The sequence below is a fragment of the Rhodotorula paludigena genome, assembly GCF_050403205.1.
Source record: "Rhodotorula paludigena JCM10292 DNA, Rt_paludigena_JCM10292v1_ctg13, whole genome shotgun sequence".
Lineage (NCBI taxonomy): Eukaryota > Fungi > Basidiomycota > Microbotryomycetes > Sporidiobolales > Sporidiobolaceae > Rhodotorula > Rhodotorula paludigena.
Window position 1 is genome coordinate 202,035 of NW_027481445.1, and position 13,926 is coordinate 215,960.

At 65.3% G+C, this 13,926-nt stretch overlaps 3 protein-coding genes across 3 annotated transcripts; 2 read left to right on the plus strand and 1 right to left on the minus strand.

The window, feature by feature from the left end:
• Positions 1-81: 81 nt before the first annotated feature.
• JCM10292_002763 (uncharacterized protein) lies at positions 82-2,402 on the minus strand (the record flags this gene model as incomplete). Its single annotated transcript, XM_076648119.1, has 12 exons — positions 82-126; positions 182-333; positions 392-399; positions 465-616; positions 687-762; positions 826-999; positions 1,056-1,088; positions 1,150-1,214; positions 1,296-1,621; positions 1,702-1,951; positions 2,007-2,116; positions 2,180-2,402. 12 exons carry the CDS (start codon positions 2,400-2,402, stop codon positions 82-84), a joined length of 1,614 nt encoding a protein of 537 aa, XP_076506342.1.
• Positions 2,403-3,767: 1,365 nt separating this feature from the next.
• Positions 3,768-6,884, plus strand: NUP84 (Nup84p; the record flags this gene model as incomplete). Its single annotated transcript, XM_076648120.1, has 11 exons — positions 3,768-3,886; positions 4,008-4,100; positions 4,169-4,283; positions 4,349-4,558; positions 4,616-4,885; positions 4,942-5,381; positions 5,443-5,654; positions 5,711-6,007; positions 6,067-6,405; positions 6,505-6,610; positions 6,680-6,884. 11 exons carry the CDS (start codon positions 3,768-3,770, stop codon positions 6,882-6,884), a joined length of 2,406 nt encoding a protein of 801 aa, XP_076506343.1.
• A 326-nt stretch (positions 6,885-7,210) lies between these two features.
• JCM10292_002765 (uncharacterized protein) lies at positions 7,211-13,866 on the plus strand (the record flags this gene model as incomplete). The annotated part of the gene is made up of 10 exons (XM_076648121.1): positions 7,211-7,772; positions 7,862-10,658; positions 10,713-11,087; positions 11,149-11,209; positions 11,268-11,579; positions 11,633-12,010; positions 12,069-12,233; positions 12,289-12,864; positions 12,924-13,096; positions 13,158-13,866. 10 exons carry the CDS (start codon positions 7,211-7,213, stop codon positions 13,864-13,866), a joined length of 6,108 nt encoding a protein of 2,035 aa, XP_076506344.1.
• Between the last annotated feature and the right edge of the window lie 60 nt (positions 13,867-13,926).

Below are 13,926 nucleotides of genomic sequence, written 5' to 3' on the forward strand. Positions count from 1 at the left end.
ACTGCAGTCGCATTCTCGTTCGCGATCCGTATATACCGCACTATGCGACAAGCCTCACCCTGTACAATGCTTCCTCCGCGCCTACTGCGCTTTGCGCCTCGTCGCGCGGACCATGAAAGGCGCCGCCTGCAGATGGGAAACTGTCAGATCGGCACACTTGCCGAGTCGACGAGCTACGCACCATCGACAGCGTCAGTGCTCCCTTGTACTTCGGCGTGAATTCGTTGTCGCACATATGCGTGGTCTCGAGGTAGTTGTCGGCGAAGGCAAAGTCGAACTCGCGGGCGATGGCGGCCAGTACGCTCGTGCCCTCGTACAGTGCGAGGTTTTGCCCTGTGAATGCAAATTTGATCAGGCGACGGCGCTCAGATAGCGCTCTTGCCCAACTTACCGAGACACCTGTATTGAGAAGGTCGAGGTCAACGCAGCCCGACGGGTCACGGAGGACGCGGGACTGTACGCACAGTCGGTAACCACCGTTGAACGCATGCGCCTTCCACTGCGATTCCTTCTTGAGCGAACCGTCGGCATCAACCCAGCGGTCGGGGTTGAACTCGCCCGCATCTGGCCCCCAGATGGACGTGTCGCGAGCCATGATCCAGTCGGACCAGAAGACCTGGCATACAACTATCAGCCTCTCGATCTTGAAGTACCGATGTAACCTAAGCGGAAGCAAACGAACTCACCGTGTCGCCCTTCTCGATGCGAGTTCCGTTTGGCAGAACATCATCGCCAAGCGCCTCCCAGCCGTTCTTGGGCACGCTGCGGAATGAGCAAGCTCAAACACTGCAATCCGGACGAAGAAGACGAGATTGCGCGCCGCACCTCGGGTGCAGGCGGAGGCCTTCCTGAAAGCACGCAGTCGTCGTGACAAGGTTCTTGAACGAGTCGTAATCGACGCTGCCCGTCTGATCCGCCTCTTTACGCAGCGACTGGAAGTGCTCGTCGTGGCGCATCAGGTGGAACATGGTCCACGAGAGGGCTTGTGCCGTCGTGTCGCTACAACCGGGCAGGAATCAGCGTCCTGTATCCCCAGACGATCTGAACGAGCATACCGGCCTGCGATGATGAGGTTGAGAATCGCATTGCTGCAGGCGCAAGGGGTTAGAGACTGCGACATGACTGGCGAGGAGCAATGTGATGACCCACCGCAGCATGGTACGAGTGAGCGGAGCGCCATTCTCGTCGCGCAACGCCATGTACAGACTCAACAGCTGTATTGGAGGAAGGGTCAGTGATTTCACCGCCGAAGGGACGAAAGCTGTAGAAAGCAGGCGAGAGGCGACTCGACGTACGTCCTTGTCCGCAGCCTCCTTCTTCTCGCTGCCTACAAAGTTGCCCCTGCCCTCCCGCTCGCGCTCATCGATGACGCGGTACGCGAAGTCATCGAGCACCTTTGTCGCCTCGCGCATCTTCGCCCTCTCGCCCGTGAAGAACTCGGTGATCGGCCAGAGCGGATTCGTAAAGCGGGCGTTGCTGATGACCTGCGCTTCGTCGAACGCGGCGGCGAACGGGATGGGAGCGTCGGTCTCGGTCGAGAGAGCGTGCAGGTCCTGCCCGAACGCCATCTCGGCGAACGAGTTGAGCGTGAAGCGGAAGAAGAGGGCGGACAGGTCAAAGTCTGCGCATCGTCAGTCAGTCAGTTTTCCGAGTTCCGAAAACTTGACCCGGATGAACGGCCGATCAGGTGAACTGGCGCACCTTCTCCGCGGTCCGCATGGCGACCGATGACAGCGAGGAGCTTCTGCAAGTTCGTCTCGAGCGAGGCAGTGATGACGCCCTTGAAGTTGTGCGCCGTGAAGATCTTGGCCGTCGTCTTGCGCGCGAGCGTCCAGACGGCGCCATCCGCGACAAAGATGCCATCGTGTCCGAGGAGCGGGGCCAGATTGTCGTGGAACTGCTGGCCCTTGACGTAGTTGCTGAAGTTGCGCTTCTGCACGTGTTCGAGAAGCTGCAGAACGTCTCTCAGCGCAATGTTCTGCAGTGGCGCGAGCAAGAGCACGCACTTCAGGTCTGCCAACCTCGATCATGCGCCGTCCCGGGACGGTCATCGTCATTGCACGGGCGGGGTTCTTCGCAAATTCGTCGGCATACTCGCGCTTGATGTCGAGGAAGCCTGTGACGAGCCCGAATCAGGCGAGTCTTGGAGGCAGTACTGCAAAGACGGACGGGAACGTACGTTCGAGTGCACGGTCGACGTTCTGGACCAGTGGGATCAGGTCGCCGAGGAGGAAGGTCGACTGGCCGGGTGGAGCAAAGAGATCGGAACGAGGGCGAGTACCGATAGCCCTGCCATCGCGATAGTGCCAGGCGAGTGCGACGAGGAAGGCGACGAAAGCGAGCGCGGAAACCTGAGCGGTCGACAGCTCGTAGCTCGTAAAGGGCTGCAGCGTCGAATGCATGTCTCTGCAGCCTGATCCGAGCAGCAGGAAGCAAGCCAGCGAAGCGATGAGCCTTGGAGGGATTGGACGGCGTCTCCGGCGACCTCAAGCGACTGCGCCCAGTCTCGTGGTCGGCCGGCCTGACCGCGCACTCCCGGAGCCTCGGGGATCGCTCAGTGGACAGCCGATGCCCTGCGGTCCCTGCACCGCCGCGCGGCAGCACCGAAGCCGTGTCTTCCGACGTGCAGACGCTCTGATGTCAAGAGAGCTCGACACCTATGCGAGTCTGCGGGATCAAGACAGTGCTTTGTGGACCCGCAACCGTGCTATCTGAGGAGCCTGCATGTAATGGTATCGACGCCGAGGTAACAAAGCTCTGAGAAGGTGGCTCGAGGAGGACGAGGGAAACCGCCCCTCCCCTGAGCCACCGAGCAACTTTTCCTCTTCTGCCGGACGAGGTGCTCGAAGCTCTGACTAGTCTGTTCGCGACGACGTCGTCTTCAGCAAGGTGCCAGCTAGCCCCGGCGCGAGTCGTCGTGGTTGAGGAGCGGCGCGAGGGCGGTGTTGTAGAGGTCGCTTCTGGCACGACTGCCGGATTTGCGCTTTTCCGTGTTCTTGAGTAGCTGCAGCCGAAGCTGCTGAGCCTTGTTGACACGGTCAGTTGCCAGATGTAATGGCAGGAAGACGCCAAGCCGTGGAGTTCACGCTCGAGCATCGTGGATATTCTGGCTGTGGAATTCAAGTCGGGCGGCAGGGAGGTTTGCTGACCAGGTGCAGGGAGGAGGTCTGAGCCTGGAGGAGCGCCGATAGACCTGCTCTCTTTGATAGTGCCAATTGAAGGCAACAACAATCGTGACGAGAGCGAGAGCAGCATGTCGGGCCGCCGCCCACCCACATCCCGACGGAGTCGCGCATCAGTAACATGGCGGTCTGAACGGCGCAGCAGTAGGAATAAGCAAGTGTGGTCATCTGCGCACGACGAGCTTCGCAATCTGAAGATCTGTCGTCGTTTCGGCGTGCCCTGCAGCAAGTCGCAGGGGAAGCCGGGATCGAGCAGCTTGGCAGCAGGACGGGGTCAGGGAGGTCCAGAGCGCCGTCAAAGGTGTGGGGAATGTCCAGCGGCGTGCGAGTATCATGCTCTGGGGAGACGACAGGAGAACTTTGAGCGACAGCAGCGTCTGTTGCGCGGGCGCGATAGCCACAGCGGTTGCGCCGAATATAGCAGCGTTCAGTCACGATCTGTTGATCCTAGCACGGCCACTTGGGGAGCTTGCGAAGGCGGTCAAGGGAGACAGGAGCGCTCGCCGACTCGCTCAACGTCGGCTGTTCCACAAACACTCTCGACCAGCGAGAAGCGCAGGACGAGCGCAGGAGAGCACTCGGCAGATGAACGACATCTACGCTGCCTTCAGCGAGCAGCTCCAGCGCGCCCAGCAGGGGCAGCTCGACCTCCTCGCAGAGGACGACGGCCTCGTCGCGCGCTGGGAGCAGCTCTGCGACGACCAGTGAGTCTGCACAGACTTGCCCGCGGCCTCGAGACCCTGCGCAGCTCGCTTGGTCGAGCCGGTCGCGGATTCGCTCATCTCCCTCGACATCGACTGACTGCGGCTCGATTCGCTCGTGCAGGCTGCAGAACTACAGCGCCGACCTCGATGCAGACGCAGTCGACACCTGGACTCTCGAGCGCAACACCTGGGCCCTCGTCCAGGCCTTGTACACGTCCGTCCCCCTCCTTCGCTCCTCAGCTCTCCGCCATGGTCGCTTACGGGGACATCTTTGACCTGCAGTGAGCGCCTGAGCGAGCTCGAGACCGCGCCTTCATCGTCAAAGAACCCGTACACGCCGCCCCTCCTGGTCGCGCAGCGCCTCATCGAGGGCAACAAGGACCTCGTCGAACTCTCGGTGCGTTCACCACCGTGTCAATCGGGAATCAAAGCAACAGCGCTGACTGGTTCGTTGTGCGACAGGCTATCCGTGACTGGCTGCACTCGATCCCATCCTCGCTCAACCCCGCCGAGATTCGCCGCGGGTACCTCCCCTACACGAAGAACAAGCTCAAACAGCTGCGACGGACGGGTGCCAAGCCTCCTCAGGGTCTCATCGAGCAGCTCGACCCAGACGCGCTTGTGCGCGCGAGGGCGGCAGACGAAGGGGCGCGGCTCGAGAGCGACGATGCGGTGCGCTCTCCTGCCTGATTCGTATCGCTTCGCGTGCTGACCAGACATGCATCCCAGGCCTACGAGCGCGCACTCCTGCGCAGCCTGTACGAGTATGTCCGCGCCGGCGAGCTCGACCTCGCGATCGACATGTGCCGCCAGTCGGACCAGTCGTGGCGCGCCGCGAGCCTGTCGGGCGGCAAACTCTGGGTCGACCCGGCGCTCGCGCCCGACGATGACGAGCTCGACGATTTGGCGATGGTGGGCGTCGAGGCGCAGGAGAAAAAGGCGCAGGGCAATGCGAACAGGAGGCTGTGGAAGACGATGTGCCGGAAACTCGCGGCGACGGTGCGTTTCCCTCTTCGGCCATCTCGCGACGCTACGTACTCATAATTCACCCACAGAATACGCTCGACCCGTACGAGCGCGCACTGTACGGCGCCCTGTCCGGCGACGTTGCGTCGGTGCTCCCCGTCTGCGCGAGCTGGGAGGATGTCGTGTGGGCGCACCTCAACTCGCTCTTCGAGGCGCACGTCGAGGCAGGACTCGCCAAGTCCGACGCAGGGCGGTACTGGCAGCGCAACTCGGTCGCCCCGCTCGACCCGAAAACGTCCCTCGACCCGGAGGACCCGCTCGTCGGTGCCGTCGCGCAGAACAAGGCGATCCGGCAAGAGCTCGAGGAGGTGTTTGAGCGGTTGCTGAGAAGCGACAAGGCCGACCTGGCGGCGGCGGCGAAGAACCCTTTCCACGTCAGCCAGGCATACCTCATCGTCGGCAAGATTGGTGAGCTGCTCGAGACTTTTGTCGAGCGCCTCGAAGCCGCTGCACTCGACACCGAGCCCGAGTACGTCTCGCATCTTCACCGCTGTTGCACATGCATTCTTATCGGAATGCTCGCTCCGCAGAACCCTCGCCCACCTCCTCCGCTTCTTTTCCCACCTCATCCTTGTTCTCCGGCTCCTCAAGCAGCCGCTCCCCGACTACGCCGCGAACCGCATTCTTGAGGCATACGTCCATGTACTCGAAGCGCACGACCAGGACGAGAACCTGATCGCGTTCTATGCGAGCAACCTCGAGCAGCAGAGCGCCGTCGAGAGCTACGCCCGCTTCCTTCTCAGTGCGTCCAACTCTCTCACGCATGGTGTCGAGTACGTCTGACGCGGGCACCTGCAGCGTTCGGTCCCGAGTCGGACGTCAACGCACGCCACCTCGCGCTGCGCAAGTCGCGCGAACACGGCCTCTCGCTCCCGCTCATCGCGCGCCGCACCGTCGAGCTCGTCCTCTCGTCGGCACTCGAGTCGCTGCCGCCCGCTGCACTGGCAGGCTCGGCGCAGCGCGCGATCGACGCGTATGCGAGGGTCGACGCGCAGCAGCTCGAGCTCATCCGGAGCTTGGAGTGGCTAAAGGCTGAGAAGGAGACGTACGAAGACGCTGTCAAGGAGGCGAACGCGCTTGCGCGATGGTTCCTCTGTGCGCGATGCCTCTCGTGCTCGGATCCGGGAGCTCGCAACTGACTGCTCCGCTCACAGCCACCGACGCACCTCACGCCGCGCGCGAGCTGCTGCGCCGCCTGCCGTCCGACCTCCTCACCTCGCTCGCCTCGACCTCTGGCGAGCCGAGCCCGGCCGTCCAGCTCGACATCCGCGAGCACCTCGACTATGTCGCGCTGTTCGCTTGCCTCGACAAGCAGGCGCAGTGGGCCGAGGCGTGGGCGCGCCGGCCGGGGCAGGGCGCGTCGAAGCTCGAGGTCGCGCAGTACCGCGACGGGATCGCGGCGCTCGTCGAGGCCTTCTACGAGAGCACGGTCGAGCTGCTCGAGGGCGAGTGGCTCAAGCTGGAGGGGCTCGACGCAACGGTCGACGCGGCAGGTACGTTCTTCCTGTTTCTGTCGTTTCCGAACTACCGTTGTCTCGCTCGCGCGCCTCGCTGTAGCGGGATTCCGGCTCATGTTCGGTTGTCTGTTGCAGCTTCGCGGCGACACGCCGAGCTGGCGCGCATCCGCCGCCTCGTCGTGCCCGACCTCGTCTTCCGCTTGCACCGCGCCCTCTTTGATACGCACAAACTCGTACCGGCGTGCGTCTCTCCTACCCGTAGCGCTCGCTTGCGGCCACGGTTCACTGACGCGAGTGTACCTCCGCAAAGCAACCTCTCGCTCGCGCTGTCGCTGCCCAACCTCGTCGCCGACGAGCGCTTCCAGCTGTACCTCGAGTTTGTCCCCGCGTCTCCGGACGAGGTCGACACGGCGCCGCTCGGGCTCAAGGCGTACCTCGACGAGGTCAAAGAGGCGGCGCTCGCGAGCCTTGAGGTTGGCAAGGGCCCGGTCGGCGTGGGGGCGGACGCGAAGTAGATGCACTGCATTGTCGGTCATGTCTCAGGCTAAACATGCAGCGAGAGAGGGGTGCCATCTAAAGCCTCTCGCGCCTCGCAGCAGGAGGGAGCTGGTGCGACCTTCACGGGGGCGAGCCGTCGGGTGCCACAGTCTGCTTCTGGAAATCTGATAGCTTCATATGCCTCACAGGCCAGCTCGAGCGTGCGCAAGCTGCAGAGTCGGACTTCGGGGCGTCGTTCGAGGAGGCGGTGCGCGCGGAGTCGCTCCTTCTGCCCATCTCGCGCCCGTCGACGGCGAGGATGCCCGGCCCAGCGTAGCACTGCACACAGAGCATCGCCTTACCCATGCCCGCTGCGTCGCCGCCTCGGCAGGCGTCGCCGCTCCTCGTCCGCACGCCTGCCTCTCCGCCTTCGCAGCCTCGACGCGCCGCAGCCGCGCACGAGCGCGAGCCCGTGCCTCTCGAGCGAGCAATGCAATCGTCCTCGCGGCCCTGGGCCGAGTCCCGCTCACGCTCGCCGTCGCCGTCGCGCGCTGCGTCCCCCTCCCCCGCAGTTCCCGAAGACACCGCCGACGCGCTCGCACCGCCGCAGGCGAGCCCTGCGCTGCACCAGCACGCGCACGACGAGGTTGAGTTCCTCGCAGAGCCCGCGTCCGCCCGCTCGGGCGACGCGGGCGACTCTCGTCCTCGCGCGCCGTCCGTCGTCTTTGCCGAACCCGACCAGCCGCCGCGCCCGAGCTACAGCAAGGGCCGCGACCGCAAGAGCAGCTTCCTCGGCTTGTCCTTTGGCGGAGGCGGGGGCAGTAGCAGCTCGCAAGACGGAGGAGACGGGCGCAGGCGGCTCTCGTTCGGCTCGAAAGGAGGTGCCGCATCCGCGGAGCCCGTGGAGAGTCCGCAGTTCGCAGCAGGTGGGCTCACCGTTCCGCTCCCTCTGCACCGTGCCGTTGGGCGTGTCAGACGAGCGGAAGACGCTTGACTGACATCGTTGACATCGCAGACCCGAACGCTTCGCGCAAGTCGTCGAGCGGTCCGCGAGCCCTCCTACGCCGCGCGAAGAGCTTCGGCACAAGCCCAGTGCTAGACAGCGCAAAGGACGGCGTCTTCCCATCTCCAACCGCATCCAGTGGACGGTCCATCGGTTCGCCAAACGTCGCCCTCCCTCCGCCGATACCGCCTGCGTCTCCCTCACTTGCCTCGGCCGGCCTCGGGCTCCCGCGCCTCTCGACGTCATTCATTGCGCTCGAATCATCGCCCGGTTCGTCCTCGCCGCTGCACGCCTACCACAGCGAGTCTCCCCATCCGTTCTCGACCTCCGCCTCGGGCACCTCCTCGCCCTTCACCCCGCACAGTCCGTACCTCTCGCACGGGTACTCGTCGCGCGCGAGCAGCTCGATCGGCCTCGACCGCCCTTCCCCCGCCGCGAGCGCGAGCACTATGGTCCTCCCCGACTCAACGGGGTCGCCGCACTTCGAGCAGCGCGGCCTCACCCCGCCGCTCACGGCCTCGCAGCGCTTCTCGAGCGACGCGGAGCGTACGAGCGCAGAGAGTACGGGATCGAGCGGGCGCAGACGGTCGGCGGACGACCGTGACGGATCGGCGCGGAGGCGCGGCGGGAAGGGCAAGGAGCGCGAGAGGGACGAGCGAGCTGGGAGTGTGCCGCTCGCGCAGTCTGCAGCAGCGCAGACTCCGAAAAAGAAGACGCGGAGGGCTACGCTTGGCGGGCTCTTTGGGCGGAAAGGGGACAAGGCGGCGGCAGCAGCAGCGGCGGCTGCCGAGGAGGAGAGGCGAGCGGCCGGAGGGGACATGTTTCCGTCGTCCATGGACGGGGCTCGAGGCACGGTGTACGACTCGCCGGCAGACTCGCCAGCACTGTCGTCAAGCGCGGTCGAGCGGGACGGAAGCGCTTTCGCCGCGTCCACCTTGCCGTCCCTCCCGTCTCTACCGTCGCTCCACCTTTCACAGAACCCGTACCGCATGTCGTGGGCCTTCGGATCGCCCTCGAATTCGCCCGAGAAGCCGACGGCCGTCTCGTCGACTCGCAGCTCCAGCCCGGCAACTTCGACTCGCCCGTCCCTTTCCATCACCACGACTCCCGTCAACAGCTCTCCCATTCCCGCATCGCCTATCGACGACAAGCTTCTCTCGGCTAGTCCACATTCCGGCACGCCGACTCGCCCTGACCTCTCCTCCGCACAAACGCTGCCACTTCCCCCGCCCCTCGAGACGACCAGATCCACCGACTCGACGGCCACATTGCTCATCCGCAATCCGGCTGTCCCGGCGGATGAGCCTGACTCGCTCTCTTCTTCGACCGCGACGGTGACGCCGGGTCACGCCCTCACTCGCGGCGGGCTCAGCGCTTCGTCGCCGCCTTCTCTGCGGCGCGCAAACTCGTACGCCCCGACGTCGTCCTCTCCTCGCCATTACACCTCCACCGCACCCTTTACCCGCTCGCCTCTCTCCTCCCCCTCGAAGGAGCTCTCGAACCCGATGTCCGCCTCCGCCTCTCCTTCCTCCTCCGGACCTCCGGCAGCTTTCTCTCCTCGTGCCCAGTCGGCGAGCAACAGCGCGCAAAGCAGCCCCTCGCTCGCCCGCGTCGTCCAGACCCGCGCCGCGCGATCCCAGTCCGACGCCTCGGACCGCCGGTCGCCCGCGTCGCCGCCGCTCTACAGCCCGCGCAACATGGTCGTCGGCGGGTTCGGCCTCCCGCCGGGCGGAGGCGTTTTTGCTGGTGCGGGCAAGAAGGTCGGCGAGCGGCCTGCCACGACCGAGGGCAGCAGCGGGACCGGCGCGCGGTCTTCGGGCGGAAGCGGAGGCGGCGGCGTGTTTGGCTCGCTCGGGAGCTTCTTCGGCGGCGGCGCGAGCAGTGCGAGTCTCGTCGGAAGCCAGAGCATGAGCCGCTCGACTTCGGCGGCGACGTCGAGCACGGGCGCAGGCTCGACGCCGGCGCCATCGCCAGGCTTGACCGCCGGCGGCGTCGAGACGAGCGAGTTTGGTGCGCTGTTTGACGGCGGCGGGAGCTCAGAGCGGCGTGCTACGTCGCTCGCGCGACCCGGCAGCGGGCGCACTCGCGGACTGAGCGTCGGCGCTGGCATTGGCAGCTTCTTCGGCGGCGGCAGCAGCAGCAGCAACAACTCTGCCAGTCTCGGTGCCGGCGCCGTGCACTCGCCGACCAAGCTGGCGCACCAGACGCGCGCTCGTTCTGGCAGCGGGTCGAGCACCGGCACGCTTGGCTCGGCAGGTCTCGCGCCGCCGTCGGGAACGCTCGACACGCTCGCGGGCTCGTCTGCCGGCGGGCGGGTGCGCGCACTGACGGACCCGACTCGCCGCTTCAGCCTGGCGAGCTTCGGCAGCGGCAGCGGCAGCGGCGGGGCCTCGCTTGCTCTCCCGGGCGGTCATGCGAGCGGCGGCGGCGCGAGGCCAGGGACGGCAGATGGAGTCGTCTTGCGCAACGGCGGTGGGAGTCGCTCCCGCGGGAACAGCGTCACGTCGGGCTCGCCGGCCCCGCCGCCGAAGCGCGCTCGCAAGGCGCCCAAGCCGCGCGTCGACGAGGGCGAGACGCCCGAGCAGTACGTGGTCAGGCTGCTTGAGGGCGAGGCGCCGAGACGGGTGTCGACGAGCGCGAGTCGGAGGCCGTCCGTTTCGGGGCGCGAGGAGAGTGAGGCACGGACTGGATTGTCAGCGGGTGAGGGCGACGCAGAGCGTCTCGTCGAGCCGGCGGCTGATGCGGATATCGAGGTCGCGGGGAGCGAGCCCCTTCCAAAGAGCGAAGTTACCCGGGTCCTCGCTTCCAGGTACGTTCACTCTGTTCCGACAGCACAGCGCAACGCTCACATTACCGCGCACAGCTCCGACCCTTTCTACCTATCCGCGCTTCAGGCCTTCCTCCGGCTTTTTCCCTTTCACGACCTCGCGCTCGACATCGCTCTGCGCGTCTTCCTGTGTTCGGCCTCGCTGCCGTCCGAGACTCAGCAGATCGACCGCGTCATGGAGGCGTTCGCGCGCCGCTACTGCGAGTGCAACCCCGACATCTTCGGCGCGCCGCCGAAGAAGCGCGATGCAGGCGATGAAGGCCTGTCGGGCGAAGGCGCGCCTAGTGAGGAGACTGCTCGAACGGGCGGCAAGAAGGACGGGAAGGAGGACAGCGACATCCCCTACGTGCTCGCCTTCTCGATGGTCATGCTCAACACGGACCACTTCAACCCGAACGCCAAGAGCAAGATGTGCATCCCTTGTCTCGCCAGCCGTGTCCGAATCGCCGACTGATACATGCATGCCACGCAGGACGAAGGCGGATTACGTCAAGAACACTCGGATCGACGGTGTCGCGCCCGAGGTCCTCGAGGTGCGGCAATGTTTCCGCCAGCTACACTCCCGTACTGACGCTTGCCTTGGATGCGCAGTACTTGTACGACCAGATCACCGCCGCGCCCTTCATCTACGTCGACGATGAGGATCCCGCCACCTCGCTCTTCTCGCCCGCTGCCTCCACGACTTCCCTTCTAGGCGGCAGCCTCGGCCCGAGCGGCAGCGCAGCCAGCTTTGCCAGCAGCACCGTGGGCGGGACCGCTTTCTTGACCGCCGGACACGCCAAGAGCCGCCTCGACCCGTACCACCTCATCGCGACGAATCAGACGCAGCGCTTCAAGGTGGACGTCGAGAGCCACATCCCGTCGAAAAGCCCATTCTCCTTCACGGGGACGATCGCCTTCTTCGTACGTGTTTTCCGTGAGTTCGTCCGCGGCTTGTACTCATGCAGCTCGAGCAGGATGCGACACGGCTGCACACTCTCTTCGCGCGAGCTCCCGTTCTCCAGTTCAGCAACCGTCCGCGAGCATCCTCGAAGCCTACACCTGTCCAGGTGTCAGCAGTTGCGCCGTACCCGCCATCGCCAAACCCCGATGATCCAAGCAGCGCGGCGAACGCCGCTCTCGCCGGCTCACCGCTGTTTCCGACCGTCAGCAACGGCACATTCATCGCCGATGCGCCGAAGAAGAAGGACCGCTCGCCTATCTCGACGCTCAAGATCACCAAAGTTGGCTTGTTGAGCCGGAAGGAGGACCTTGCTGAGGGCGGCAAGAAGGCGGCGAGCCGCAAGTGGCGCGGCTGGAGCGTAGTGCTTACCGGGAGCCAGCTCCTGTTCTTCGTGCGTGCTCACCTTGACTCCCTGCTGTGACAACGCTGACCAGGTCTGCATTGAGCAGAAGGACCCGCACTTCGCTTCCTCGCTGCTGCACGCCTTGCAGGCCGCTGCAGCAGCGTCTGAGCCGAAGCCTGACGATGGACAGGTCCTCGTCTTTACATGGCAGAGCTCTTTTAAGCCCGACGCAGTCCTCTCGCTCGCAAACTCGGCTGCCATCTACGACTCGGTGCGTTATCTGTGGCCACCGTCTCGGCGCCTGTCGCTTACAACTCCATGTATAGTCTTACTCGAAGTACCGCAACGTGTTCCGCCTCGTCGCTCCCGCTGGTCGGCAGTATCTCTTTCAAGCGCACAATGCCGAGGAGCTCAACTCGTGGCTGCATGCGATCAACTTTGCCGCCGCGTTCAAGACGGCCGGCGTGCGTATCCGCCCTCTCCAGCCCGCCTCGCCTGCTCTGAGCACCTCGCAGCGTACGGTGCCGGCCACGCCGCCCTCCCCCGCATTGACGCAAAGACCCTCGAAGGCCAGGTCGAATGGCGAGTCCGAACCGACCGCGCGATTGGTACGTAGCACCGCTGTCGGGTCGCTCGCGGACACCGTCGGGCTCGCCGCGAGCAACGTAAGCGGCGTAGCGGACGTCATTTCGCCCGGCCTCCGACATGCGCTCGAAGCGATTGGTGCAAACGGCGTAGACAGCGCCAACGGCGCAAACGGCCAGTCCGGCGCAGTGCGCGCGAGCGACGACGACGATGTGCCACTCGCCAGACTACCCGCACTCAAGTCGACGGACCTGCCTCCTTCGCCTGCGCTGGCGCCCGCTCCGCCGCCCGTCACCGCTCGCGCCGACTTATTGAGGGTGTGTTGCCTCGTAGTCTTGCCCGTCTGCTCCGCTTATACAGCTTCTGCCGCGTACAGCGCAAGATTCAGGAGCTCGGCAGCCAGATCCGCCAGGCGAAGGAGGCGCTTCAAGCCGACCTGCGACTCGCGAAACACCTCGCCATCCTGACGCCCTTCCGCCACACGACGCGCGAGCGGGTCTTGACCGCCATTCCGCCGATCGAGAAGCGCGTGCGACATGCCCGCATCAAGTAAATCGTGCTTTCCCGTTGTTGCCTGACAATACGAGACTGACCTGCGCTGAACCCGCAGCTTGGCCAAACTCGTCTGCTACCGCGAGGTGCTCTCGCGCGACCTGCTTGTCGAGGACCGCGAATCGGAGCGCCTCATCCGCAAGCAGTCGCTGCACCGCGCGCACAGCCGCCGTACCTCGTCGATCCCTCGGCAGCGCTCGCCGCCGCCGCATCTGGCCTCGCGCAACGCGACCATCAAGGCATCGTCGCGCTCGGCCGCGCTCGCGCAGTCGACCACCTCGCTACATCCGCATGCAGCGATGCAGAGCGACGGCGAGCACTTCGGCCGCAGCTCGTTCGACTCGATGTCCGACTCGTTCGCCGCACTCGCGAGCGACGCGCAGCCGCAGTCGCTCACGGACGACGAGCTCGACCGGCTGCAGGTTCGTTCGCCGCCGCTGATGCAGCGCTCCAAGACCGAGACGGACTGGCAGTCGGTCGTGGAGCACCTCGCCGAGCCGCTTCAAGGCGGGTCCGGTTCGTCTGCGGTGACTGGTCTCGGGCTCGGCGGGGCGCGCGCGCTGCACAGCGAGGACGAGCTCGAGGTGCGCGCACACGCGATGGACGCGCCCGCCCGCCGCGAATCGGTCGCGTCGCCCATCTCGCCCGCGTCGACCGACGGCGGATTCGACGAGTCGCCCGGCGCCGCAGCGGCGAGTCGGGCCGGGTCGTTCAGCCTGTCGGCGACGCTCGCGCCGCCCATTCTTGAGTCGCGGCGCTCGCACTGATGGCCCGGCGTCTCGCCCTTTCCCCCAGTGCATAGACACTCTCTTCCTCTTCTCTCCCAT